At 58.8% G+C, this 27,208-nt stretch overlaps 3 protein-coding genes across 6 annotated transcripts; all 3 read right to left on the reverse strand.

Moving 5' to 3' along the window:
- Positions 1 to 284: 284 nt before the first annotated feature.
- Positions 285 to 14,890, reverse strand: ABCG4 (ATP binding cassette subfamily G member 4). 2 transcript variants are annotated; one of them, XM_052786550.1, is made up of 15 exons: positions 14,328 to 14,890; positions 12,389 to 12,621; positions 9,763 to 9,880; positions 9,547 to 9,679; positions 9,236 to 9,286; positions 8,905 to 9,050; positions 8,464 to 8,587; positions 8,102 to 8,216; positions 7,711 to 7,850; positions 7,288 to 7,386; positions 6,923 to 7,091; positions 6,253 to 6,353; positions 5,899 to 6,057; positions 5,612 to 5,730; positions 285 to 5,500 (listed from the first exon to the last, which is right to left on the reverse strand). In XM_052786550.1, the coding sequence occupies exons 2-15, from the start codon at positions 12,615 to 12,617 to the stop codon at positions 5,275 to 5,277; spliced, it is 1,929 nt and encodes a 642-aa protein (XP_052642510.1). In that variant the 5' UTR covers positions 12,618 to 12,621; positions 14,328 to 14,890; the 3' UTR covers positions 285 to 5,274. The 2 variants fall into 2 exon arrangements, with proteins under 2 accessions (XP_052642510.1, XP_052642509.1); XM_052786549.1 differs by having other exon boundaries at positions 12,389 to 12,626; positions 14,328 to 14,889.
- Positions 14,891 to 15,358: 468 nt separating this feature from the next.
- LOC128141603 (sushi, von Willebrand factor type A, EGF and pentraxin domain-containing protein 1-like) lies at positions 15,359 to 18,743 on the reverse strand. Of its 3 annotated transcripts, none has more exons than XM_052786555.1 (5): positions 18,553 to 18,743; positions 18,046 to 18,180; positions 17,580 to 17,747; positions 17,207 to 17,340; positions 15,369 to 17,080 (listed from the first exon to the last, which is right to left on the reverse strand). In XM_052786555.1, the coding sequence occupies exons 1-5, from the start codon at positions 18,614 to 18,616 to the stop codon at positions 16,958 to 16,960; spliced, it is 624 nt and encodes a 207-aa protein (XP_052642515.1). In that variant the 5' UTR covers positions 18,617 to 18,743; the 3' UTR covers positions 15,369 to 16,957. The 3 variants fall into 3 exon arrangements, with proteins under 3 accessions (XP_052642517.1, XP_052642515.1, XP_052642516.1); XM_052786556.1 differs by having other exon boundaries at positions 16,958 to 17,080; positions 17,207 to 17,410; XM_052786557.1 differs by lacking the exon at positions 18,046 to 18,180 and having other exon boundaries at positions 15,359 to 17,080.
- Positions 18,744 to 20,132: 1,389 nt separating this feature from the next.
- Positions 20,133 to 26,195, reverse strand: HINFP (histone H4 transcription factor). The gene is made up of 9 exons (XM_052786551.1): positions 25,769 to 26,195; positions 25,312 to 25,538; positions 24,994 to 25,105; positions 24,342 to 24,494; positions 23,660 to 23,737; positions 23,446 to 23,566; positions 23,192 to 23,330; positions 22,770 to 22,894; positions 20,133 to 21,472 (listed from the first exon to the last, which is right to left on the reverse strand). Exons 1-9 carry the CDS (start codon positions 25,929 to 25,931, stop codon positions 20,950 to 20,952), a joined length of 1,641 nt encoding a protein of 546 aa, XP_052642511.1. The 5' UTR covers positions 25,932 to 26,195; the 3' UTR covers positions 20,133 to 20,949.
- Positions 26,196 to 27,208: the final 1,013 nt, after the last annotated feature.

A 27,208-nucleotide genomic window follows, 5' to 3' on the forward strand; every position in this document is an offset into this window, starting at 1 on the left:
CCAGGGGTGCTGCGGCCAAGGGTCCACACCCCTATAACCCCGGAGGCCATGCTCACACCCCAAAGGCCTGCACATAGCCCACACGGACACACATGTCCCTGCATGCCTTTGTACACACTCAGTGCCTGTCCCCAGCAATGTGTGCAGCTACCTGCCCACCGGCTGCCCCCCCAGCGCCCACCTCCACACCCTGACACAGGGACACCCATTGACGTACCCAGCATGCACATCTCCCTTCACATGCATGCCCTCTGGCCGCTCAAGGAGGGGAAGCATCCAGGCAGTACACTATAAATATAAGTTTTATTGATGTGTGAAATCCAACAAGTACAGCTGGCATCTCAGAAAGGCTGAAATAAGCTGCAACATCTCTGCCTGCTCAACAGCTCCTGGGGCCCTCCAGACACTGGCGAGCACCAGCAGCAAGCTGGGACCCAGGCACCCTGTCCCTGTGGGGCACTTACCTGAGTGTGTGGCACAGCGTGGAGAGCCAGCAGAGCCCTTCCAGCAGCCCCGTGCTCCCCCCAGAGCCCAGGGGCTCACCTCCACCCTGCCTGGTTCCTGCCAGGCTGCAGCTGTGGGCAGCAGTGCCCTGGCCCTGCCTCACAGCCTCCTCCCAGCAAGGCAGAAGGACCTGGGCAAATGCCACCTGCACACAGCTACCACAGCAGAGCTACTGCTGTGTGAGCAGACTCCTTTGAGCTGTTATCTGCATCTTATTTTGGCAAACGGTCCCAGGAAAAAAGCAGCTCACCTCTGGTCACATGGAAGCATGGGTTTCAACAGCTGCACCTCTCTGCATGGTCCACCCCCGCCCTCTATCACACATGCACCCCATTGTACAGCCTCCTCTGCACATGTGGACACAGCAAAGGCTGGAAAACCATAGGGTCCAGCGTGGCAGGGACACATGCAGAGATCCCAGGCAGCTGTAGGCTGCCTGTGGCACCAGGAGCTCCTGTGGCAGAGGGACAGGACAAACGGTGTCCACACACAGTGAGAAGGAAACACTGTTTTATTGCCTGATTTGAGAGAGGGGTGAAACCCTAGGAGAAGCCGCATTCCCTCCCTGTTCTAGCCCAGTCTCCCCTCCAGCAAACCCTAGCACCAGCTGGGTGATGATGCATTTGCTTTTCTTGTGCGTGTGACAAAGGTGGCCTGGACATGCGTGGAAGTGAGAGGCCACGCCCCTGCCTGCCTGCCTGCATTCACAGCACTCATGAGGGAGAGGCAGTACCTCATACAACCGAGCCTGTGGTCTGAAGGAGCCAGGCTAAGGGGCTGAAGCAGTTTTAGGTGGGTTGAGGTTCAACCGGTGCTCCCAGGGATCTGGAGCCAAAGCTTGAATCACATCCTCATCCATTCAAAGTGCATTGCAAGGGAAGGCAGGGGGCAGGAGGGGAGAGGAGGTGTGGGGGAAGAAGCCTGCTCTCCTCCATCACACTCCTCATGATTATCCAGACGCATTCCCTGGTGGGATTCCTGCAGCCAGAAGCACCCACGGCCCCACTCCCCTGCTCTGATAAAGTGCATCCTCGCTGCTGCGTGCCAGCCCAGCATGCGGGTGCTCTCCACCCACTCAGGACAAGGCAAGACCCAGCCTGGGCACCCATGGCCCCACACCACAAAATGACCAGTGTTATTGCCAAGGGGTGCCACCACAGCCCGGCTCAGTGCCTATCTTGCCCTGAAGAGACTGTCCTGGAGAGATGCCTGCTAGCCAGTGGGTTGGAGCAGCTGAGCCTTGCTCCACTAAGGGCCCCCTGGAGCAGGGCAGCTGCACCCCATCCCTCTGCTGTGCGAGGGCAGAGACAACCCCTCTCACCCTGCTCCTGCAGGGCAGGGGGCCACCTGGGCAGCAGAGGGGCAATAAACCCCGACTGCTCAACCCAGCCTTGCCAGTCCGCGGGGCTCAGTGCAAATGTGCTCGGTCCCTTTGCATTTCTCTGTGCCTTCCACCATCTCTGGGATTGTCCTCGCTGAGAGGGAAGGGGCAGTGGATGGCCCCGTTCCGGCACCTTGGCTCAGTTCACTCCTCAGGCACCATTTGCCCTTGGGCACCACCAAGGGTGACTTTGCCCTGGGCAGGGTCTGCCAGACCCAGGCCCTCTGTGCCATGGGCTGCCCAGATCCCTCACTCATCATGGTCCCTTCATACCAACACATTCACTTGCCAGCTCTGCTGGGAGTGCTGGTGCCCTTCTCCAGGGTGCCTCAGGCCTCCTGCTACCCTGGCCGTGAGGACGAGGGGCACCTGCCCTATAAATCCCACTCCCCAGCGCCCTTGCCCAGCTCGGGGACACGGCCATCCTCCATCTCCAGGGCTTGCCCTGGCCCTCTGCCCCGCAGTGGCCGCGTACCTGGTCAGCTGGGACTCTGCAACCTGCACACTCACTGGTGCAGGAGGCCCAGGCTGTGCTGAACTGTCCTGGAGATCCTGGGGGTGCTGCCAACTGCCCCATCCCGGAGAGGCTGGTCCGAGCAGCCACCTGTGGAGCTACCTGCCCCGGCAGTGTCCCTCCAGCCACACTGAGCTCAGGCAGCCTGTCCCATGGGGTTTCTCTGCAAGGAGCAGTGGCTGACCAGCAAAGGCTTTGGTTGCAGCATCCCTGCACGTGGGGGACGTGGGCAGTGGCAGTCATGGGTACCTTCTGGTAGCCCCCTCTGCTTCACACATGGGCCATCACTAGTCCGTCTCGTCCTGGTCCTGCTGGGAGTGGTGGTGGCGCTGGCTGCCATGTCACAGGGGTGTCCCAGGAGGCACCATGTGCTGGGTGCAGACAGCAGCAGGACGTAGTGCTGGGGACGACAGTGCCTCTGGTGTGAGGGAAGCAGGACCCACCACGAGAGCCACCACTGCCAGTGAGCAGGCAGGAGGCAGGAGCTGTGCAATGCTGCACCATTGGCACCTCCCACCATCTTGGTATCCACCCAGGGGAAAACCCTCAGCCCTGCAGTGCACACTCTCCGCTGGGCAAGGCTTAACTAGCCACAGCCCAAGAGCAGGACTGAAGTGGGGCATTGGTCCCATCAGTCCCACAGACAGTGAGATGGAGAAGGGTGACAGCCCGCAGCTCCACCATCCCCCTGGCTCCCTGCCCATCCATCCACCTCATGACAGAGGAGATGTGGGGACGATTCCCCACTCGACCATGCTCCTGCAGCTGCAGTTGGCAGCGTTTTGCCCAGGAGACTGCAGCCCCCCAAGCCGGCACGTCTCCATTGCAGAGTATGGCACGGGGCTGGCAGTGAGGAAGATCCAAGAGCAGAGGGGAATTTTGTGATGGACAGTGGTACATCAGACAAGAGCCCCTGGGGAAAACCCCAATGCTCAGCATGGAAAGGGCATCAGGGCATGTCCTGTTTCCAGACTCTCTGTGCAGGAGAGTCCCATGGCTACAAGCTCTTCGCAGCAATGCTGTCCAGGCAGGGGAAACCCGACCTTGCTGAGTTCCCAACATCAGTGCTGCCACACGTCTGCCATCCATCTGCAGGCCAGCCAGACCCTGCTGTGCAGAGGGGTCCCAACATGAGCCAGTAAAAGCAAAGAACAGTCTCAAGGATTTTGCTGATATCTGGCATTTGCCCTGCAATCCCCTGCTGCTCAGAGTGCCAGCAGCATCATCTCACAGAATGCACTTGAACCAGGGCCCGGCATGCCAGGATGGGACAGAGCTGCCTTCCCCGTGTCCGTGCTCACTAAAAAGCAGTGGGTTCCCATGTGTGTGGGTGACCAGTGCAGCCCTGCGACACCAATGCCAGCACACCCACAGAGACAGGCCTGTGCTATGTAGCTAAGCAGCATGCTGTGTTCCCAGCACAGCAGCATGTGCAGATGCCCCGCCAGCTCTGGTCTCAGCTCTATTCCTTTGGAGAGCCAGCGAGGTGTCAAAATGCCTTCCCTCCGCAAGGGGTGTGAAGGCAGGTGACTTTGGAGGAGCCACCAGAGACACTTGCCAAAAGGGACCTTTTTCTGATACCAGTCACAAAGTGCAAAGCCCTTCCCAGTGTCAGGGTCACCCAATGCAAACAAACCGCTCCGAGATCTCACCTGCTTTCCAGTTCTGGCACTGCTGGGACCCCCTTCTGCACAGCGTTACCCTGGGAGGTTTGCACTGTGATGAGGCCAGGCATCCCTGGGGCCAGCAGCCCCTCCTTGCACAGCCGGTGCTGAGCAAGGGCTCGTCCTCCCTGTTCTGCTGAGACAGCCACAGTTGTGCCGGGGGAAGAGGGGTGAGAAGTGAGATGGTGCAAGGGAAGGGCTCAGGGCCAGCTCTTCTCCTGCAGTAGAGGCTCCAGCTTTCAGCCACCTGGTACTGGCAGGGTGTGGGAACCTAAATCCTCCCTGCTCCATGCAGTACTTGAAGGAACCAGTCACTTCCCTCCATGTTGGTTGATTTTATCCTCTTGGCTCAGACCCCAAAGGCAACAGGGACTGAACATGAGACTCCCCAAGGTCTGAGAATACTGTCCGATTCCCACAGAACCTGTTACATCCCCAGGTTTGAAGATCCCATCTCTGAGGATGGCATCCGAGCAGAAGTCTGAGACAGAGCCCCAAGTCTTTCTCTGCCTGCTGGCTCCCTTTCCCCTCCATGCAGACTGGGAAGCAGTGGGGTTTATAAAAAAAGGAAGAAAAGAAAAAAGAAGGAGGATTTGTGCAGAAAGAAAAAGGGGATGCAGCGATTTCTGTGGCTATGGCAACAGGAAACACTAAAGCCTTGTGCAACTTGGCCTATTGCATCTTTGGGCTCTTCTTAGCACTGACACACATGCTGCTGTCCAGGGGGAGCAACGGGGCTCTGTGCTGCACTACTGATCCATGCTCTGCGGGTGTCTCCTCCCGGCTTCAGCCCCAGGCTCAGGCAGCACCAGGGCACCGAACCCCTCCTGCCTGGAGCAGCCAGCTCCTCTCGGCCTTGCTTGGCAGACAGCCGCCTCCACGGGACTGTCCCTGGTGTCCCAATGTGTTTGGTGGAGAAGGGCAGTGCCGTGCAGGGGCAAGAGGGGACCCAAGCGCCGTGGGGTTCGGTAGTCCTGGGGGAGAGGGTGGCACATGCCAGGGCTGTACAAAACTTTTGCAATGAAGAGTGTGTGGAAAGGTTAAAACAGTTCCGAGATGTCTCAAAACCCTTCTCGACTGAGCCAGACCTGGCTGGCACCTACCAACGCCTCCGCCGCGGTCCGTGACCTGCTAGGAGCACTGTGTCCATCTGCAGAACGTCTCTCACAGCAGGCCAGGCCCGGGAACGCCACTGGGGCCCCATGGCCCCTTTATCTCTCTGATTTGACTTTGTACCTGAGGACCAGGTAAGCCAGGAGCCGCAGGATGACAAAGAAGATGCCCAGGATGAGGAAGTCCAGGTAGAGCTTGGCCTCCTCCACGTCCAGCTCCTGCAGGATCTTGATGGGTTTTTGGAAAGGGCAGAAGTCCTCGAGGCACTCCAGGTCCTCGCGCTCCATGGCATAGATGGTAAGAATGACGCCCTCAAAGCCATACCTAAGGCAGAGCACACCATGAGAGTCACCGCGTACCCCAGGCAGCCCCATTCTCTCCCCAGCCCATGGCAGCCCAGGGCAGGGAGCTTTTGACCAGAGCGTGGGGTCCCACCTGACATAGGAGACATAGGAGCTCCACTGCAGGTAGGTGGGGATGGTCTTGAAGCTGACGAAGAAGCCCGAGAAGAGCAGGACGGGGATGGCAGTGACGGGTCCCACGAAGGTGGCCACCTGGGGAGCAGAGGCAACTGGGTGTCATGTCTCTGTCCACAGGTGCACCGCCTGTGACACTCACGCCTGCCTATGGGCAACACTTCCTTCCACCCCTCCTTGTCGTGGCAACTCCTGCGACTCTACTCCCATCTCCACATAACAGGCAAAGCTGGGACCCCATCTGACCTGCAGGGAAGTGGAAGCAGCTCCGATGAGAAGCCCGAGGGACTGGGCCACCAGAGCCGTGGCGGTGGCCAAGGCAGAGAAGAGGAGGAAGCGCGTGGCTTCAGGTGGCTGGCCCGTCATCCAGTACACGATGCTGCAGTATGCAATGGGGCAGATCACCTGGAGAGGGCCAAGCAAAGAGACCGCTCTGCTGGACCCATGGCCATCCTCACCCCTCAGACACTCCCTGGGGGATGGAGGGCCGCAGGGACCCCTCCAAGGCCAACCCGGGCTATTGGGGCAGCCAGGCAGTTGGCTGTGCCAAGGAAGGCACATCAGCATCGGGGCCACACTTTAGTCCAGCCAAAAGCTCACCTGGAATGGCACATCTGCCATGGTCTTTGCCAGATAATAGGCTTTCAGGCTGTACCAGTAGTTCAAGTGCTCTCGCAGGAATACAGACATCTCCTGGGGGACTGCATGGAAACAAGGAGTTAGCAGCCAGCAGTGCCCTGGCCTGGGCTGCTCCAGCCCCCACTCCCACCTGCCCTGGTGCAGGCAGATGTGATACGGCCCTGGCACAGAGCTCCAGGCAGCCTCCTGCCTGTTCCATGAGTGGGTGCTCCAATCTTCACCGGGGAAGAGTCAGTGACCAATGTGGGAACTTTCTGCATAGAAAAGTCAGCTTGGCTGGGGGCTTTTAGGCAAACTTTTTGAGGAAGTGAAAGAGGTGAAGCAGCTGAAAATGCAGCTTTACAGACATTTTCTCAGCAATAAAAAATTCCAGCATTCTGCTTTGAGCCAGCAAGTACATTATAGCCAAACATTAAATAAAGGGTAAAACTGCAATACACCCAAACAGAAGTTTTCCCCCTCTTCTTTGTTTCAACTTTTTTCCTTTCCTCTGTTATTTCCCCTCTTTTGTCCAATTTGTCTGGCTCCACCATACACCGCCCAGCAGACACACTCCCACACAGATGGAGCACACCTCTCTGCCCCAAGGGTTGGGAGCAGTGAATGGGTGTTGGGGGAAGGAGCTCCTTACAGGTGAGGATGGTGGGCATCAGCGCAGCAAACATGAGGAATAGCATGGAGAAGAAGAGAAAGCCAGTGTTGTTGAAGACTTTGCCCGCGTCGTTGCCAATGTGCAGGTAGAGCAGCCCAATCAGCACCCCGATGCAGATGTGGGACATGAACCGCAGGTGGGTCAGCACCTGCAGGCAGAGAGGGTACAGTAGCTCAGTGAGGCAGGGCCTCATCCCATGAACATCCCAGGAGAGCAGAAGACAGACTGCCTGCTCCTCAAGGGTGAGCTCCACTCCAGCCCCCATTCAACTCCTGTCTCTGCCTGCCTCCAGTGACTGAGAGGCCCCATCCCCTCAGCCCTGGCCCAGCCTCCCCTGCCCTCACCGTGTCCCTTAGGATGCAGATAAAGGTTCTCTTGAAGAGGATGCAGAACTGAGTTGAAGTGCTGGTGGCAAACGTGTGGCTCTCGATGTGGTCCACGTCCTGCAAGACCACGGGCAAGTCAGGGGACATGGGTCAAGTTCACAACATGTCTCCCTACTAGGAAGGCACTCAAATGCTCCCAGGGTGCCCCTTGCGAGCACCCCTGGTGAGAACAGGCACTGCCAGCTGCAAGCACAGAGCTGTTGCTCAAAACAAGCGGAGGCTGGCTGAACACCTCCACGCTCCCCACCATGTCCAAGGGGCTCTAGGCATCACAAGATATCCATGCACTGTGGGGCAGGGAGGACTGATGTGTCACTGCGTGGGCATTCTGTTACCTGCCGCTCTCTGCCACCGCAGGAAGCTCTTCTCATCCCCACTCACCGTCACACAGTGTGCTGGGCACGATGGATCTGCCTTGTCGGGGCTGCTCTTCTTCTCAGCCATGGTGCACATGCCATTCTGGACGGCGCGGAACAGGACAGGGTTGAGGTCCCCATACTCTCCTGAGGCCACCTCGATAACTGTGGAGGAGGACAGGACCCCTGAGAGGTGCTGAACCCGCCCTTGCCATCACTTTGCTTGGCCTGCCCAGACCATGACCCCATGGGAACCCAGCACAACTCCCACCCTATGATGATGTACCACACGGCAGCCCCTCTCCCTGGGCAATCCAGGGGAACACCAGGTAGCCCTTAGGGCTCGGGCACTGGGTTTGGACCTTGCCACCCTCAGCTCCCCACCACACAGCCCCAGCTGGGGCAGGGGCACTCACTGAAGTCAGCAGGGTTGTGGTACGTGGGGCAGTGGAGACCAAGACCCTTCAGGTAGGGGATGAGGTTGGTCACAATGCCTTTGAAGATGCACTGGCCCTGGCTCAGGATGTACAGCTGCAAGAAAAAGCTAGGATATGGCAGGTGCAGAGCAGCCAGGAGCACTGTCACCTGCTCCTACCCATCTCCCTGTCCTAGGGTGACACAGGGCACCCTTTCCAGACCCCGGCCATCAGGGCTGTGCACGACACAAGCCCCAGGTCTAATGCCTGCAGCCCATCCCTCCCATGGCCTCTTTGCTGGGTCTTGAGGCCAGAGGGACCCTGCACCCCTGAAGAATCCTGTGTCCTAGCCCAGTCCAAACCTTGTCGAACATCTCAAAGAGCTTGGCGCTGGGCTGGTGGATGGTGCAGATGATGGTGCGCCCACCCTGAGCCAGGGACCGCATCAGGGAAACCACCTGGAAGCAGGAGGCACTGTCCAGACCGCTGTAGCCACGCAGGATGGGGTGGAGGAGAAAGAGACAGCAGAGAGAGAAGGCAAGAGTTGAGAGGGGGAGAAGTACATCCTAAAGATGCCCCCACTTGCCTCCCCTTGTGGGCACCCTCCTCTCAGATCGATGGAGAAGAGCATCCCGTTGCAGCCCCAGCCCTGCCATGCCCCAGCCTTCTTGGAGCCCTGGTGGGCACAGTCACGTCCCACCCTCAGGTCTTGCAGCCCTGCTGTGCTCCAGAGGGTGCCGGGTACCTCGGTGTCTCCCAGCAGTTTAGGCAGTGCTGGGGAGCCCTGGACCCTGTGGCCTCACCTCGTGGGCTCATCGAAGAACATGACCGGGGGATTGTTCACCAGCTCCAGGGCGATGGCCAGGCGCTTGCGCTGGCCCCCTGACAGCGAGATGGTGCGGGTGTAGGAGCACTCCAGCAGCCCCAGAGCCGTCAGGATCTCGTTCACCTGTGAGACAGCCTCATTCACCATGGGCTCCCATGGACCCTCACCCTATCCCTGCCACCTCCCTTCAGACCTCCATCGCTGGGAGCCCCTCAGCATCCTCTGGTCCCCTCAGGGCCCTCCCTTCCCTATTGGCCCCATCTTGGGGAGAGATGAGGGGGCCTGGGCCCACCTTCCTCTGCACTTACTAGCTCCTTCTTCACCTCCTGCTTCTCACTCAGCTTCAGGTTAGCAGAGACCTGCAAGGGAGAGGATGGGCAGGGAGACACGACTGTTAGGTGCAGGGAACAGAATCAGCTGCACCATGGGCCCCATCCCTGCCCGGCCGAGGGCGGGGAGCAGTGGCTCAGGATGAAGGGAGCAAGAACAGCAGGATTTTGTTCCCGTGTCCTAGAGCCCTTGGAAATGCCTGATGTCAGTGTGGGCTCAGTGCCCAAGGACACAGTCCACAGGATGCCCCACAGAGCCCAGCAGGCTGCCTGGCTCCTGAATCGCTCACCATCATAGCCTCCAGCACGGTGAGGTGTGGCAGGAGCATGTCATCCTGCATGATGTAGCAGGACATCTTGCGGAAGGTACGCAGGTCCCGTGGCCGGCCATTCACCAGGATCTGGCCCTTCATGCCGGTCTCCCTGTGGGAAAGCGGCATGGGGGAATGTAGCACGGGACCCCCAGCCCTGCACCCCCAGATCTCCTGGCTTCCCCCCAGCCTCACCTGTAGCCAGCCAGGATGTTCATGAGTGTGGACTTCCCGGCACCTGAGGGCCCCATGATCCCAATGAGCTCCCGCTGGCAGAACTTCCCAGACAGGCATTTGAGGAGAGTCTTGTACCCTGGAGGGACAGAGCAGCACAGGTTTGGCTTTCCAGAGCAGCAGCGCTACAGGGACTGTGATGCCATCCTAGCACCTGGGGGAACCTCAGAACCTCCATGTGTTGTGCCAGGAGCTGCGTGTGCCTGCAGTCTGTCTCCATCAGCATCCCCAGGGCTATAGCCACAGCACCTGTCCTTTCCAGCATGATCCCTGACCCTGGTCCTTGGCTGACCCCACCGGTTTCCGGTGCCAAAGAGGCACATGCCCTGGATCACGGCAAAGATCAGAGAAATCCTGGGTCAGGGCATGTAGCTGCTGAGGAAGATTACCATGCTGTGACATTGGTCCTGGTCATGTTGTCAGATCCTAGTCCCTAGGGCCGATGGAGAGGGGCAGCAAGAAGCAGGGTAGCATGGGGCAGGCAGAGTCCCCAAGACCACTGGACGCCCGGCTGTTGCCTTCATTGACATTCATGCTGTGACACCCGGCAGCAGCCACTGCTAATCAGACCTGGAATTATCTCTGCTTTAAACGCAGCCGATTAGCATTTTCTGGCAGAAGGAACATGATGTGTCGGGAGTAGGGAACAGGCACAGGCTCGAGCTCTCAGGACCTGCCCCCAAAACACAGCCCTGGCAAGACAGCAATGGTATACAGGGTGCTAGGACATGCTGAACCACGGACCAAGTCTGAGCATCTGCCTACTGAAAATACATGTCCCCCCTGCACCCCATGGTGGCAACTGATGTCGGGCTAGAGCAACGCATCTATTGCCTGCCCACAGGCTGGGGTGAGACTCAGGGCCAGACCAGCTCACGGTCCTAGTACCACACTACGGGGGGCAGCCCCTCTTGTTTGTCCATCCCCAGGACAGGGGGTCCAGCGTCCAGCACCACAAGCTCCCTCTGCACCCCTCAGAGTCAGGAGCCCTGCATCCAGGAGCGGGCCCCGCTGGCAGAGGGGCAGCGAGGGCCGGGAGGGGAGGGCAGAGGGCTGTGCATGATGACAGCAGAGCAAGCATGCCCAGCAGCCCCTGTGGCGCATGCCGGCACCACGCACTCGGCTCCGGCACCGTGCATGCTGCTCACGTCGGCGCCACTGCAGCTTGCGCAGCGGTTACTCGCGTTCATTGACTGCCAGTAACCTCCTGCTTCAGCAGAGCGGGGCAGCCCAGCCAGATCCTGTGGGCTGTGGCCAAAGGCACCAGGAGCTCCCAGCCAGCTCATCCACCTGTGCCTGGCCTGGGGGAGAGGAGAGTCCCTCCCACCGCCACCCCACGATCCCAGCACCCCTTGGCATGCTCCTATCCCAGTCCAGCTGCCCAAGCCTTTCCCCCTCCCTCCCTGCGGGGCACTGGCCCGCTGGCAAGCATCCGGTCCCCAAAACTCCTGGGTGCTACAGCACACACTGCCCTGGGGAACCCACAGCTGTGCCATGGCTCCTCCTGGGATGCTTCCTCAGCATCCCAGGCAAACAGGCAGACCTCATCCTGGGGGATGTCAGGGCTGGTTCTGCTGTCTTTCAGTGCCTCAGTTTTCCTAGCTGCAGAGCCTGGCTGGGGACAGGGTCAGAGGCCTCATCCGGCACTCCTGGCTGGCAGGGCACCCCGCTGAGCAGCCCTGCGCCCTTGGTCTGCTCACCCCAGGCCCCCACTCATCTCTGCCTGCCTTCAGCTTCTGCAGATCAGCTCCCCCTCCATCTCATGGGGCTGCCTGATTGGCATCCCATTAACCGAGAGAGCTAATTAAAGCAGACTACCACCCACCATTTGCCATCTGCCTCCCCTCTCCCCTCCCTGAGCTCTTGGCCAGAGTTGCACACAGGAAAGGGGACCGTGGCCTCAGCTGCACAGGGAGCCACTGGAGAGGAAATCCCCTGCAAACCACGCATATTCTCCTTGCCAGACTCTGGGCTGGGGCACCCCTTGGGGTCTCCTGCTGTCAGCACATCACACACAGCCGTCATACCCCAAACAACAGTGCTGGGTAAACTCATCCATCCTGGCTGCCCCTGAGCCAGGAAATCTGCCCCATGTCCCCCACGCAGCCCTGGCCAAAGGCTTCCCTAGGATGTGATCTGCTTTCCTCTGGTGTTACACAGCAGAGGCATGCAGCAACTGCTGTGGGACACAAGCCTGCCCTCCACCCATGGGTGCCCAGCAAGGACAGCCACCCACAGCATGACTGCAAACAGCACCCGGCACTGAGACAGACCATGGGGCCAGACAGCCTGACCACCCAGCCAGGCCCTACTGCTGCAGGGGACAGCAGGGTGAGCAGCTCCAACATCTCCCACTGTGGCTCCCTGTGTGCAGCCCTGCTGCCATGCACTGAGGCAAGCTCAGCCGAGGCACTCTGTGCTTGCAGAGGCTGGGTCTGCCTGGAGCAGGAATTGGCAGAGAAGCAATGAATCTAGCACAGCGGCAGATGCTGAGGACCTGGGTGAGATCAAGGCATACAGAATGGGAGAGGGGTGTGATAGCTCCGCACGTCCCCTCCTATGCCCTTCTGCAGCCAGCAGCTCCTACCTCTCTTCCTCCACCAGGAGCCTTCACGAACAGAGTAGGACAGGTCAATGAACTCGATGTTGACAGCCGAGCGCTTCGGGAGGTGGGAAAACCTCTGGGCCTCTGTGATGTGGTTCTCCACCTTCTTCAAGTGGGTGGTGAGGAGCGGGGCATCTGGGGGGCTGGCGTGGCACACCGTGTCCTCCAGGGCAATGGAGACACATGCAGGATCCATTCCCTTCTCTGCCATCCTGCTGCTCTGTGGGAAACACACAGGGATCGACTCACAGTGGGCCCTTCTCTCAGGGCCAGAAAACGCAGGGGCCAGGGACCAGCCCATAGCAAGTCTCTCACACCCTTTCCTGCTGGCTCCAGGCCCCACTGCCCCCCTCCATCCTGTGATGCACTGCCCAGCTGTGGTCTGGCACCCACAGCTGGATGGAAGGATGGACCTGGCCAGGGCAGCCAAGCCTGCACCGAGGGGCTCACAGCAAGGAACTGCTGGTCAGCTCCACAGTCAATAATTCATGCACCTCCTGCAGCTGTGTCCAGCTCTGACAGCAGAGCTGGCCCGCTGTTGAGCTCCCCCAGCCCCACTGCTGCTGGGCTCCCTGCCTTGCTCCTGTCTGCCATGGTGGGTGCAGGATGGGAGGTGGGAGAGCTGATGTTCTGCCCTCAACAGGACACCCAGCTGTGCCTGGATGCCCCTAAGGGCTCAGCAGGAACTACCCCTGCCTGGCCTGGCTAGGGCTCTGGGGACACAGGTAAGGGGTCCCAAGCAAGCAGACTGTTCCAGCCAGTTGCTTGGACAAAGCATGCCATGCCTCACCCAGGCTCCTGGGGCAGAGGAGTCCTGGCTAGATTAGACGCCCAGCTAGCACCCAGGGTCCCCATGGGCTTGCTGGGACAGACTGTATAGAACAGGGAGGGGGCGCTGCTCGTGCCAGTCCTTCTCTGCCTCCCTTGGCTCATTACACCTTTCCGGCTCTTACCAGCACAGCCTCAGAGACTAGGCCAGTACTTAACTGGGGCCATTGCATGATGCTAATACACACACCTGCCCAAATGCTCTCCTGCTGGGCAGGAGCATCTTCTGCCTGCAGTCCTCCCCACAGCCGGCTGCAGCACTCCTCACATCTCTGCTTGGCTTGAGGATTCTCTGCGGTGCTGGGGGTGACGTTAAGCCAAGCAGGGTGGGGAGCACAGGTCCCACTGCATCACCAAAGACTGGGAGGGGGTTGGGGATCCCCACAGCACCGGCAAAAGGAGCCTGAGCTGTGCCTGAGCAGGCTGGGCCCAGCACCCATCTCGTCTCCAAGGCTGGGGTCCTAGTGCTTTGCTAACCTACATTTTGCCGAGGCACAGGCTGCAGGCAGCTCCTCACTACAGCTGCAATGAACACACACAATCCCCTGAAAGGGGAAGCCGGCCTCGCGAGGAGCTGCGCCGAGATCTTCCCAGCCCTCTCCCCGTTGCAGACAGATGCCTTTCAGGGCTGGAAGAAAGCCAGCCCCAGCCCCAGCCCCAGGGAAGAAGAGGTGGGAACGAGGGCTGCGGGATCCCAGCGCTCAGGTTCCCCTCTCAGAAGCCTGGGACGCGCTTGGCGCAGCGGCTCCGCCGTGACACGCAGCCCCGGGGTGCGGGCCGGCGGCAACGGGGGGCTCAGGGGGGCACCGGGCAGAGGCCGCCCTCGGGCTCACCTTGACTCCTTCGGCTGGGCCTTACAAGGAGCGCTAAATCCCGCAAGCCGCTCTCCGCGGCTTAGCCCGTCCCCGAGGCGAGGGGTGGGGAAGGCAGCTTTGCCGAGGATGCTCGCTCTTCCTTCATCCCGGCTCCCCGCCGGCCCCCCTCCATCCCCGGCCGCCGCCGAGCGCCCCCAGCCCCCCCCACCCGGCCAGGGGAGCGGGGAGGGGGGGTCCTCCGGGGAAGGGGTGCCCGCAGGCTCTCCCCGCAGTCTCACCTGGCAGGCTACGGGCGCGGCGGCTCCTCTCCCCGCCGGCAGCGGCTGCGTCCCCGCCGCCGCTCCGCGCCCAGCGCCCGGCCGTACCTCCGTCGCAGCGCCCTCCGCCTCTCCCTCCTCCGCAGACAAAGGGGCGATGCCCGCGGCGGGGGCTGGAGGTGGGAGGTGGGGGGGGGGGAGGACGGCACCGGGCGCCCCGGCCGGGCAGGGAGCGGCTCGGCGGCAGCCCGCCGGTGCTCAGCGCCGGGACCCAGGCTGGGCGCTGTCCCCGCGGGTCCCCAGCCGGGGTCTCCTCGCCATCCCTCCGCAGGGCTGGGCTGGGCTGGGCTGGGCTGGGCTGGGCCGTGGGCGGGCAGGGCGGGAGGGGGGCTCTCTGACCCCAGCCCAGCGGTGGCTAGCAGCCCCCCGGGGGGCCCGGCTGCTCGGCCGTGCCCCTCTCCGCCAGCTTTGTCCCCGCTGCTGCTGCTGCCTGTCGGGGCGACAGGATGGGCTGCCCAGGCAGGCAGCACTGCAAGGCAGCGAAAATCTTCTTAAAGGGACCGGCCCTATTTCCTCTCCCCGTAAGCCAGAAGGCCCTGAGCATCCCCAGCGCACAAGTCTGGGGTTTGCCAGCCCTGTGTCCACACAACTTCCCCCCCCCGCCAGCACCCCTCCCAGCTGCCTGCTCCCGATCACATATGAGGCGGAACCCACCGCAGCTCCTTCCGTTGCCACTTCAGCCCAAAACCCCGTGAGCTCAACGCTCCTGCCAGGGATGCTTCTGCCCCCGCTCAGCCCTGCACTGACCTGGGACAGGGGCTGCACCACCGTGTAGCCACCCCAATGGGGGCACAAGCTGGGTGAAACCAGAGCTGCAACGCAGAGCACTGCCTGGGAAACCCACACCAGGCACCGAGAACCAGGGCTGGTGGGGTTACACCTGGCTGCAAAGGGCCTTGATAGGAGGGTGCCCCCCCGCAGGGCTTTACCCCCAGCACACACTCCCCTCTGCGGCTCATCATGCAGGACCTGCCATCCCTCTGCACCTCCACCCTCCGCAGCACCGCGCCTGGCTCCATCCTCGCTGTTACTCACACCTCTCACCCACCACAGCACTTAAACATGAAAGACATATGGAAACGAGTGGCACTAACAAGAGTATTAATTAAAAAACCGTCTGTTGAGCCAAGGAAAGCTTTCCCCTCCCACAGCCAGCCTTGGGCAGTGATTTGGCTCCTTAGTGGAGCAGGATCTAGCCAGAGGAGAGACTGTGGGGCAAGGCAGCCCACAGGCTGGGCAGGGAGAAGGCACAAGGAGGTAGCCATCTAGCCAAGCTCCACCTGGAGGTCCTAAGTCATCTCCTCATGGAGCAAAAGGCACGCTGGACATATCCAGTTTGCTCTGCGTTCAGCACACTGGCTCCCATTCCCAGGGCACTCACTGTTAGCAGGTCTCAGCCCAGGCCCCTTCTGTGCAGTGCAAAACAGCCCTGCTTCCCTGCAGGTGGGCACAAGCAGGGCCTGGGAGTGAACCCCCTTGATGCTAAAGCCCCTTCCTTCTCAACTGCTTGAGGCTGGGTCAGGAGCTCCTGAGACCAAGCTGGTGGCCATACAGAAACCAGCAGCTGCTGCAGCATCCCGCTCCAGTCATTTCAAGGTGGAAGGCCAGCAGGGATGGGAGTCCAGTGCCCAGAAAGGCTTGGTGGCCAGTGCCATGGGCACATTCAGCATCCATCTGGTCCCTAGCTAGGACCTTCCTACAGTGGCCTTGACCATGGCTGTGTCCCCATGGTGGCTCACATGTTCAGGGCAGTATCAGTGGCAGAGGGAGCCTGTCCTGGCTCTGTCATCTAAGTCCGAGGCTCCAGGGCAGAGCAGGCAGCAGAATTTCTTTGCATGACTGGAAAACCTGTGTGATTTCCTGTAAACATATTTTTAATTACCCATGGTGGTGCTGCTGGTCCTCCAGCTCCCCTGGCAATCCCATCACATGTGCTCCAGACCACCTTCTCCTTCCCTGGGCAAATAAAAATTTTAGCTTTTCCATTGCTGCTTCAGAGGGAGCCAGGGTGGTCCCCAGGGAGCACAGGGCTGTTCCTGGCTGGAGTCAGGTACCACCATCAGCATGAGTGCAACCCACTGAGCATTGCCCCAGTGAGAAGTGAAGGGCCAGTGGGGAGAACAAATAGTTTAGGGAAAGGAGCATGGTCAGAAACACACTCCTGAGAAGAGAGGTAGCATAGCACAGGGTTACACTCTGCCTGACAGCTGCAGCAAGCACAGAGGGCAGATCTACCTCTCAGCCCAGGGCCTGGCCCGTGTGCAGGAAATACCTGGCAGGGAGAAATCACAACCTGCAGCACAGATGGGATAGATACTCCTGCAACAGGCACAGGCATACATGCTACCTCCCCCCTAAAAGGGGATATGAGCCTCCCCTAGGAAGCAGCCAGGCAAATGGAGGCCAAGACACCAACATTCCCAAGCCCAGCTGCAGGAAACACATGCAGATCTCCAGTGCCTGCTGCTCACAGAGCATCTCCTGCCACTGGACACTCAAGGGATGGGGCCAGGCAGGAAGGCAGCCCTGAAAGACAGCGAGTCCAAAACATCTCCTCTCCTCTCAGATGAAAGCCTTGGGACAGACGGAGCTTATGGAAGGGGCGCAGTGATGGAGACACATGGCGAAGGGAAGCAGACATCCAGGGTGGAAGCCTCCCTTGGCGTGGGGCCAGCGGCCACAGCCCCAGACGGCCCAGCTCTACCCAGAGGAAGCTGTAAGGAGAGCAAGAGCAGCAGATTTTGAGCTGTTTGGCAGTCCCCAGCTCTCACTGCCAACTCTTCCCACAAAACAGTGAGACAGGTGCTTACCAAAGGTGGGCAGCCGCTACCAGGACTTACCGCATGGGACGTGGCAGTCACACTCACAGATGTCGCAGCGCAGGAACCAGCGGGCCCAGCCTGAGTACTTGGTGACACAGGCTGAGATCTTGATGCAGCCACGGTTGAGGAAGGCCCCCAGGTGGGCCTGGGTGCTGCAAGACGAAGAGCACCTCCCGGTAATATCCTGCTCACTGATCTCGATCCGACCTCGCAGGCAGATCCCTGCAAGAGCAGGGCCAGAGCATGTCACAGGGTGCCCACCAGCCCTACAGCCCTCCCGCAGAGGGCTGGGGTAAAAGAGGGATTGGAGACATGCCTGTAGCCCTCCCACCTGCTCCCCATGCAGACAGTGTGCGCCGTCAGGCTCAGTGTGACACCCAGTGGTACTCACGGAGGCAGGTGGGCTTGGGGGTCCAGCGGCCATTGGACTGGCAGGCGCTGGCCGGGTCCCCCAGGAGCAGGAATCCAGGCCGGCAGCTGTACCGCACCACCGAGCCGACCCACCAGTCGTTGCCATACACCACCGAGTTGAAGTCCGCTTCGGGTCGCCCACAGTTCACTGGGGACAGGGAGGTTCCCATGGGCATTGCAGGACTAGCAGCCTGTGCTGCCTGCTTGGCAGAAAGGCAGCCCAAGGGGATGCACCCAGACAAGGTTGCAGGTCCTGGGCGAGGACCAGGGTGCTGGGTGGGATCTGTGGGTGCCCCAAGCTGCGTCCCCTTGTGGCCCGAGGACTGGGCTGCTGGAGAGACTCCACACACGTGTGCGTGGCAAAAAACCTGCCCTCCCCAGGCTGGCTGTGCCAAGCCCTGCAACCTTCCCCAGGGCCCCCCCTGGTCTCTGTCCTCTGGCTGTACCTCGGCAGAAGGACTTGTAGCCCAGCCAGCAGCAGCTGCCGTTCCCGCACTGGCTCCTCTTCAGCTCCTTGTGCTTCCCCTTGCAGCCCCCCACGCAGATGGGCGCTGTGCCAGACCAGTAAGTATCCAGGTCTCCTGGGATCACAGGGAGCAAGGCAGAGCTGGGCTGGGGCAGGGAGTTGAGGTCCATCCTTCCTGCCAGCTGCCCAGCCCGCAGAAACCCGCTGGGAGGTGGTACCAGCCCAGGGAAGGCTCATCTTGGCCCACCCCTGGACCCCTGCTGTGGTGAGGCGTGCATCTGCTAGCGGCCCCCAGCTCTCCTGCAAACTAGCTCCCGCTTCCCCTGTGCCAAGCCTCAGCACAGGGATGTGACAAAGGTCTTGCTTCCTGCTGGGGAAGACCGGTCCAGCCAGGTGCTCTGGGGCACCCTGTAAGCCCCTCTTCCTCCTGGTGCCATCAGCTCTGGGGGCACCCTGTAAGCCCCTCTTCCCCCAAACACCCTGTTACCTTCTGGGTCCTCGCAGGAGACCAGCATGGCCAGCACGGTGAGGAAGAGGAGGCCCAGTCCCATAGTGCACACTCTGCCCTCCTCCCCTTGCCCCTCGAATCAAAGGCCCCCTCTCTGCTTGCCCAGGAGAAAGTGAACTTGGTTTCCATACACACAGGACAGGGGATGCTGTAGGACATGGGGGAAGGGAGGAGACATTCCCTTTAATGCCAATCCTCTCCCCAGCAGATAATCTCTGGCAGATTACCCTCCCTGGACCCAGTGTTTAAAGGGACAACTCCTCCCAGTCACCACAGCCTCACCTCCGCTCCCAACACCTAGCACTTACATTTTGCGGGAGCGCCATAGTCCAAGATAATGCAGGCACAGCCGTGGCTTTGGCAGCAGAGCCCCAAGGCCCACGTGTTGGAAAGGGGGCCAAGCTGGAAGTGCTGCGAATGCAAACCTGGCAGGAGGCCCTTCTCTCGAAGGTATCCTTGGCCCAGCTCTGCCAAGTACCAAGGAGCAAGGGCAGGGAAGGCTGGGCAAGGCCTGGCCGCATCGCATGCTGGCAGCCCAGGGATGCTCTCCCGAGCTAGCAGCATCCTCCTGCAGTGCATGCTTCAGGGCTGCTGGGACAGCCAGCTGCCTCCCACCCTGCCTCACCCCGAGCACAAGGTGCCCATCACGTGGCCCTAGCTCCATTTCACTGGCCCATGGGAGGCACTCTGCATGCACGCCCCTGGAGAGAGCAGTATTCGGGTGCAGAGGTGTGCACTGCCCTTCACGCATAGATCCAGCCCCAGGAAACCTTCCCAACACAGCCTGCAGTGGGCAGCTCTGCCCACTTCATCCCTGCTGCTTACCCAGCCCCTGAGTATGGCAACTGCAGAGCATGCTGCCCCTCACCCAGGGTGCAGGCCTAAGGGGCTGCTCTCATCATCCCATCCCAAGGGCATAGCCACGAATCACACCCACAGTGTAATTAGAAAGTGAGCAGATGGCCAAGGGTTTAGTATAAAGTGATTTCCTCCATTAACCTGGAATTCCAACAGCTTTTGCTGAACTGCTTGAAAAAGGAGATGGGAGGAAGTCAGCATCCAGCCAAGGAGATCAGCAGGGTGCCTCCCTGACTCCATCTGAGCACACCACCTCCACACACAGGGCAGTGAGGGCCTGAGTGTCACCACAGTGACACCAGCCTCACATTGTTCTCATCCAAATCACTCCACAAAGGGCAAGTTGGCTCTGCTCACAAGCCCAAGCTACTCTCTATATTCAAACAATGACATTGCAGGCAGCTGACATTCACACCCTGAAGGAGGCAGCAAAAATCAAGCCTGCATCAGGACAGCAGGGAACAAGAGTGCCAGAGTTAAACCTGGCCTTCCAGTGCCACCTCTGGGGACGTGGAACAACACGCTTTTCAAGGCAGTCGCCAGCTGCACCAAGTGGCAACACACAGGACGTGTCCAGAGATCCTGGCAGCTCTTCAGTGCCCACCTCCCACACTCCAGGCTCTAGGCAACTCGGTCTCATTCTATCACCACAACATGCCACAGCTGGCAGGGACAGGGCTGAAACAGACATCAGACACTGGTTCGCCTGGCAGTCTGACTTTTATTTGTCTTGCCAAAGTACACTTTGCCCAACCAGAAGCCCAAACCCCAATGTGGGGAGGAAACCCAGGGAAGGACAAAAGCAGTAAGAAGCTCCCAATCCCCCAGCGCTGCAGGGAGCAGTAGCCTGCAAGTGACAGCACCTCCACCCCCTCCCACCAGAGATCAGTGCAGTGTAAGGGGATCAGTGGTGCAAAGACCACCAACAGCACCAGCTGAATGACCTAGGAAAGATGATGTGCAGGGAACTGCTGATGAAGGCAGAAGCAGAGCCATCCCTTGGAGAACAAAGTATGGATGGGGGAGAACAGGCCTGCTAAGGGCTACGCATCTCTCCAGGGAAGAGGCTTCAGCCGCAGTGTCTGCTCAGCACATCATCCTGCCAGGGGAGATCCTAGCTGAGGACCAGGCTCAGCAAAGGCTGACAACTTAGCTGCACAGCAGCAGGGACCATACCACCAGTGAGTGACCCAGAGGGGAAGGCCTGTGTCAGGCAAAGGCCAACCCTACTGGAAGGGTGGGAGAGGCTTGCTAGTCCCTAATCCCCAAAAGGAGGAGACAGACAGCTCTTTCCAGCTCAGATCACTTGACCCACAACTGAGAGAGACCTGTCCTTCCCCTCTCCCCATGCTGACCAGAACCGGCAGCCAGAAAGGCTGGGGCAGCAGAAGGGGAATTTAGCCAGCTGCAGATAGGTGAAGACAAGCTCAGCCCTCTCCCGCAAGCACTTCCCAACCTCCCCCACCAGCACATCCCATGGATGCCCAAGTTTTCCTCGTGCAGAGGCAGGTGAGCACCTCACACAATCTGGATGCCCAGCTCCTCAGCCGTCTTCTGCAGACGGTCCATGACATTCTCCTCCAGCTCCATAGCCAGCTCGCTGGGTGCTGACACCTGCTCCTCTGAGGATGTGCTGGCCATGACATAATACACAGTCTCACTCTCTCCGTGCTCATTGGTCCGGTTCACCACACGGATGATGGGGTTGGCCAGGGTGCCAGGTTCTTGCTCGGATGACAGTGCTGCTCCCAGGAAGGCACTCGGCCGTGCTGGCCCAGGGTTGTCAGCAGAGCAAGGGGCCAGGCGCAGCGGGGCCACTTGCAGCTCAGCAATACTGTTCTCCACCAGGGGAGCCTGTGCCGGGGCCTCCAGAATGATGCCCTGCAGGTTGCCCTCACCCTCAGACAGCACCACACACTCAGTTGAGCCATCCAGTGCCTCCCCCTGCTTCTCTCTGTCCTTCAGTAGCTGCTCTGTCAGCTCCACGCTCTCGTAACGCACCAGCTGCAGCCTCATGTAGCCATCCTCATGTTCCCTGTACCTGAGCAGAGATAGGCATGGGTGATGGAGCCAGTCACACTACAGCCCCTTCCCAAGATACAGGTAGTAGCCTGAAGCAGCAGCCAAGGAAGGGGCACTATATTCTAGGTTTCAATGCTGTATTGGGTCTGGCTGAGATGGAGTTAATACTCCCCATAGCAGCCCTCATAGCACTGTGCTCTGCATCAATAGCTAGAAAGGTGTTGATAACACACCAGTGTTTTGGCTACTGCTGAGCAGTGCTGGCACAGCATCAAGGCTGTCTCTCCAACATTTTTGCCCCCCCCTCAACGGCAGGCTGGGGCAGGGCGAGATCTCGGGAGGGGACATAACCAGGACAGCTGACCTAAACTAACCAAACAGATATTCCATACCATATGACGTCAGCTCAGATATAAAAGCTAAGTAAAGGGAGACGGAAGGGGGGCATTTTTGTCTTCAGGAGCAACCACTACGCGTACTGAAGCCCTGCTTCCCAGGAAGTGGCTAGACATCGCCTGCTGATGGGAAGTAGAGAATAATATCATTTGTTTTTCTTTGCTTTCATGCGCGACCTTGGCTTTCAGTTTATTAAACTGTCCTTATCTTGACCCATGAGCCTTTTGTTATATTTTCTCCCCCCTGTCCAGTTAAGAAGGGGGAGTGATAGAGCGGCTTTGGTGGGCACCTGGCATCCAGTCAGGGTCAACCCACTACAAATGCCCAGTGCTACATAGATGATACTGGGCAAGTAAGATAAAAACCCTTCAACCCCTATCCCTAAAAGCACATCCATGTGGCAGCTTCTGAGCCTTCTGCCAGGCTTCTAACACCTCCCAAGCCCATCTCCTTCCACCACTCTGTTTCACTGGGAGCATTTGAAGTCCATCCTCTTCCCCTCCCAGCTTTTAGGCTCTGGAAACCCTCTGGAGTTTCCTAGAGAAAATGCAGCAGAGGCATCTGTCGAGAGATTGATCTACAGCAGCTTTTCCTGGAGTGGGACACCTGGACCTGGCCCCTGCCAAGCTCAGAAACATCCCACCAGATGCAGCTGTGATGGCACCACTGCTAATCTTGCCCCCAATCTCAGACCCACTGCTGGAGCTGCCACCCAGCACTGCTCTGTCGCTGTGCCAGATCCCACCGAATGCTTGGTGCCCAGTGTCTCCCAGCCACTGGGAAATGGGTCTTGAGCACATTACAGGCAAACATCAGAACCCAAGCACTGCCAGGTCTCTGCTCCAGCAAGACACAGGATGCAGCTCCAGCGCTCTCTTGCGCTAGAGAGGAGATAGCGAGGAGCTAAGGATGGGCAGTACCTGAAGCGAGGATGTCCCGAGGGCCATTTGAACTGGTGTTTCTTCCTGAGGTGGACAGTGAGGTTGTTTCCACGTGTGAAGCACTTGTCACAGACATGGCACTTGTACCGGGGCTCTGAGTCACCCTGAAGGGCAGAGAGAGGGATGTGAATACCCCATGAGCCTGATCAGAGGGCCTGGTACCCATGCATGTGCATGGAAGGAGGAATCAGGTTCTCTGAGAAGACTGACATGACATATCATTGCAGCAGTAAGAGAGGAATGCAACCTGACCTCACATTCCTATAGCCCTGGTCAGCCTGGGGCACTTGACATGACTTTAGCTTTTTTCCTCATGCTTCTGTACAGCATGTTGCACTTAGCAGTTCTCAGCCTCATTGGGAGAGAGTACACAGCAGAATAGCCCTCTGCTCCCTTCCCACCTCATGGACTTTCCGGTAGTGCAGTTTGATGGAGCAGAGGGAACGTGCAGTGAAGCTGCAAGCCTCAAACTCGCAGCGATAGGCTGGCTCTTTGCTGTGCGTGTCCAGATGTTTCCTCAAGTCAATGAGATTCTTGCAGCTAAAAGGAAATTATAAGGGAACAAGGCTGAACACTGTGTAGCATGCACACACACGCATGCCTCTGGGTGCTTCTCCGTCAGCAGTCTGGGAAGACAGAAAGCCCTGGTCCTCACCTGTAGTCACAGTAGTCACACTTGAACGGCCGCTCCTCGCTGTGCCGAAAACGAATGTGATTGCGCAGGGAGGAGGGCAGCGGGCAGGTCATGTCACACAGAGGGCACTTGTAATGGTTCACTGTGCAAAACAATGGGTGGAAAACATTACCACAAAGCAGGGGAAAGCACACACTCTTCAGAGCCTCAGTTGGGAGAAGGGGCCTTTACTCACCATGGTTCCTCATATGGTCACGGAGCAGCCTCTCTGTGGCAAACCTCTTGGAGCAGTGAGAACACTGAAACCTCTGCTCTATAGCATGAAGGCCAGGGAGAAAGAGGAGGGGGCGGTGAGAAAAGAGATCAAAGCAGAGTCAACAGCACAGAAAGAGGGAAAAAGAGGTAGTTACAGTAGAGCTGGGAACCCTTCTCTCCAGGCAGACACAGCAGACACTGACTACAAAGCCAAACAAAGCAAACAAAAAAACCCACTTGCAAAGACCAATCTGCCTCCCCTTCGCGCAGCCTCCTTGGGCTGCCAGTGCAGGAACTGGGGAGCAACCATCACACACACATCACCAGCGCAGCACAAGGGAACTCAGCAAGCAAATCCCAGTGCTGCTGCAAGTGCCCAGCTGCTGCCTTTGACTTCAGTCCTGGGTCCCTGCAGGAGGAAAGCTCTGGCTGCAGCAGTGTGAGACCTGTGCAGCCTTGTCAGCCTCCAAACCTCCTGCCCCTGCAAGAAGACACTTCTCAGAGATTCATCAGTGTCTGAGCTCCCAGTCGCCAAAGAAGCCAGACTGTTTCCAAGCACACCCATGCCCTTTGCTTGCAGAGAACAGGCAGCTCTAGCAAACCAAATGGCCCAGTCAGAAGACTGCTCACAAACCACTCCTTCCCCACTCGCAGGAGCTTACGGTCCAGTGCAGTCTGACGGCGGATGTGGTCGAAGAACTTGGTGTTGTTGGCAAACATCCCCCCACAGGTAGGACAGGCCACCACCTTCTCCTGCGTGTGGCTGCGCAAGTGCTCCCGCAGTTTGCAGCGCCCCTTGAAGGTGCAATCACAGTCTAAACAGAAACAACAGAATGCCATTAAGATCCTTCGCACATGGGCCACGATCCACAAACTGACTGAATGGCAGGCTTTTTGCTTGTGTTTTGGCTAACAAGGATCAACTCCCTGCTCCAAAAAGCCCACAAAGCAAGGTCACAGCAGGATGAGATCGCTAATGTACAACTGGTGTGGCCCCCCGCCCCTCCAGCGCAAGCAGCTACGGCAACTGCACAAACACAGGAGACAGAAATTATTGAAAAAAAAAAATGAACTGGAGTCTTTTCTTCTAGGTACTAATTAAATATAAATGAAAAGTTCAATATAAAGCACTCAACTGGATCCCCTGAAGGAGATTCTACAGTAACATTTCACTGTTACGACCATGCACACATATTTCTGAAGTTCAAGAGGCTCTCTGAAACCCTATCAAGGACTGCAGAGTTCTACTGTACAACGTTTGCAATTCAGCCCCGTGCAAAGCACTCTAGAGAGGCCTTGCATGCACCCACTAACCTTTCCAACCACAGAGGACCACGTGGTTCTCCTTCCCTGATGCCTTGTACTCCGAACAGAAGCTGTGATCCTCCACATGCCGATAGAACCACTCGGGATTATCAAATGATCTCTGGGGAGCAAGGACAGGCAGAACAGGGTGAAGAGATCAGCACGAGCTGGCCTCAGCCAGAGCACAACAGGCACTTTCACACAGGTACAAACACAGCCAACAGGCAGGCATGCAGGTGAGCTGCAGAACAAAAGCAGCTCTCCTTCCCTTGGCTGCCACGTCACAGATAACCCATAGGAAAGTGAAATTGCGTCCCCTGTTCTCACCTCACAGTACTCCCACAGACAAAGAAAGTTCTCCTGGATCTCAGGGATGATATTGCGGCTCTGGAAGTCCAGCTGGCAATGGCTCACATCTGCCTGGCTCTGCAGGGCCTGCAGCCCCCACTGCTTCAGCTTGGTGTGGTAGCAGTGGAAATAGACGTGGCGAATGAGGTCAGCTGAGCTCTCTGGGGAACAGAAACCGCACTCCTGCCACAAACATGTGTATTCCTCTGCAACACAAACAGGAGATATACAGGCCATAATGGTCTGATGGAAACTCTCCAAGTAAAGCTCAGGTTCCCGCAAAGAGAGAAACACCACGGCTTTTTTCATGAGATTCCAGTCCTGCAACAGGCAGCGCTGCTCTCCTCCGGGAGAGCAAGATTCTCACACAATGATATATCTCAGAGGAGAGGGAGGGCTCGCGAGCCGCAGCGGGTCGAAGCTGCCAGCTCCTTACCGAGAGGGTCCATCTCGTCCCGGTGTTCCCCGGGAAGGTGCTGCTGCAGGTGCTGGGCCACATGCTCGCAAAACTCCTCCATCTTCGAGGCCACGTAGGTGCACGCCTCCCACTCACACTGCAGCACCAAGGCCCCCTTACCGCCGGCCTTGGGGGGCGGCATGGCCGGGGCCGCCGGCCCCGAAGGGCAAAGCGGAGACGCCGAGGGTTACCCCTCACCGTCGCCGTCACCCCGCTGCCCGAAACCGGCCCGGGCGCTGCGTCCGGCAGGCCTCGGCGAGGGCAGGGGCGGCCCCGCGCTCCCGCAGCAGCGGCCGGAGTCGGGGCTGAGCCACCGCGGCGGGCAGACGCCCAGAGGCACCGAACCGGCGGCGGAGGGGGAACCGGGAAGCCCCGGGGCGGGGGGGGGGGGGGGGCAGAGGGGGGCGCGGGAGACCGCCCCACTCACCCTCCGTCCGCCCCTGCCCCGCCGGGGGGCGCCGGAGCCCAACGGACCGCGACCGCCCGCCCGCCCAATAGCAGCCGACCCCGCCGAACCGCCGACCAATCCCCGCGGAGGACCCGGCGGCGGGCGTGCAGCGGCCGAGCGGGCCCGCCGGGAAGCGGCGCCGGCTCACAAAGGTTCCCGCGCCCTTTGGGGCTGAGCCCCAAGCCGAAATCCTTGCAGACAGCCGCGGGACCGACTGGCGTTTGGTTTTGGGAAGCCGGGACCGCTTTCGTTATTTTAAGATTTGGCACGGGACCTGGCTTTGCGGTGGTGGAGCGTGAAGACCGGCACAGGCCACGTAAGTTAATTTCAGGTGCCTCCAGAATCATTCCGTGCCTAAACAAGAGAGTCCTCACAATGCAAAGACTGCAGTCAAAATCCACGCAGCTGGGCACCCCGGCCAAGCGCCGGAATACAAAACCCCTCAGTACTGCAGTTCCTGCTGCGAGATAATGCAACATATTCTCTTTACTCGGTAACGAGAGGACAGATTGAAATGACAGCTTGGATTAAACAAATATACATTGACTATGACATCTGCTGTTCCAGGCTTTTGTAACACAAAATGGATACACAATTCTCAGAAGGTTTGCTTTGGCGCAGGTAAATGCCATGCTAAAACCAAATGGGTTTGTATAAAATGTGCCACAAAGCGTGCCTTGCCAATACACAATTGCTTCTATAACTCCTGTCACACACGCCGGGTCTCTCCTCCGACGTGAATGGAAAGTATATGCCCAAATTCACTAAATTATATAGAAAATCTGAGTATGATGCTTTTTCAAATGAAAATGTAAGGTAAGAGATGGATCTCATCTAAAAGAAGGCTGGCTGAGTTTCTATTTTATCTCTGTTTATTTGTTTTCTGCAGGACCTCTTGTTTTCAATGTAATTATTTTGTAACCAGTACAGAAAACACCTGGACTGGCTAGGCAGTGCAAAGCTATTAGCTT

Source organism: Harpia harpyja, chromosome 4 (genome assembly GCF_026419915.1).
Source record: "Harpia harpyja isolate bHarHar1 chromosome 4, bHarHar1 primary haplotype, whole genome shotgun sequence".
Taxonomy (NCBI): domain Eukaryota; kingdom Metazoa; phylum Chordata; class Aves; order Accipitriformes; family Accipitridae; genus Harpia; species Harpia harpyja.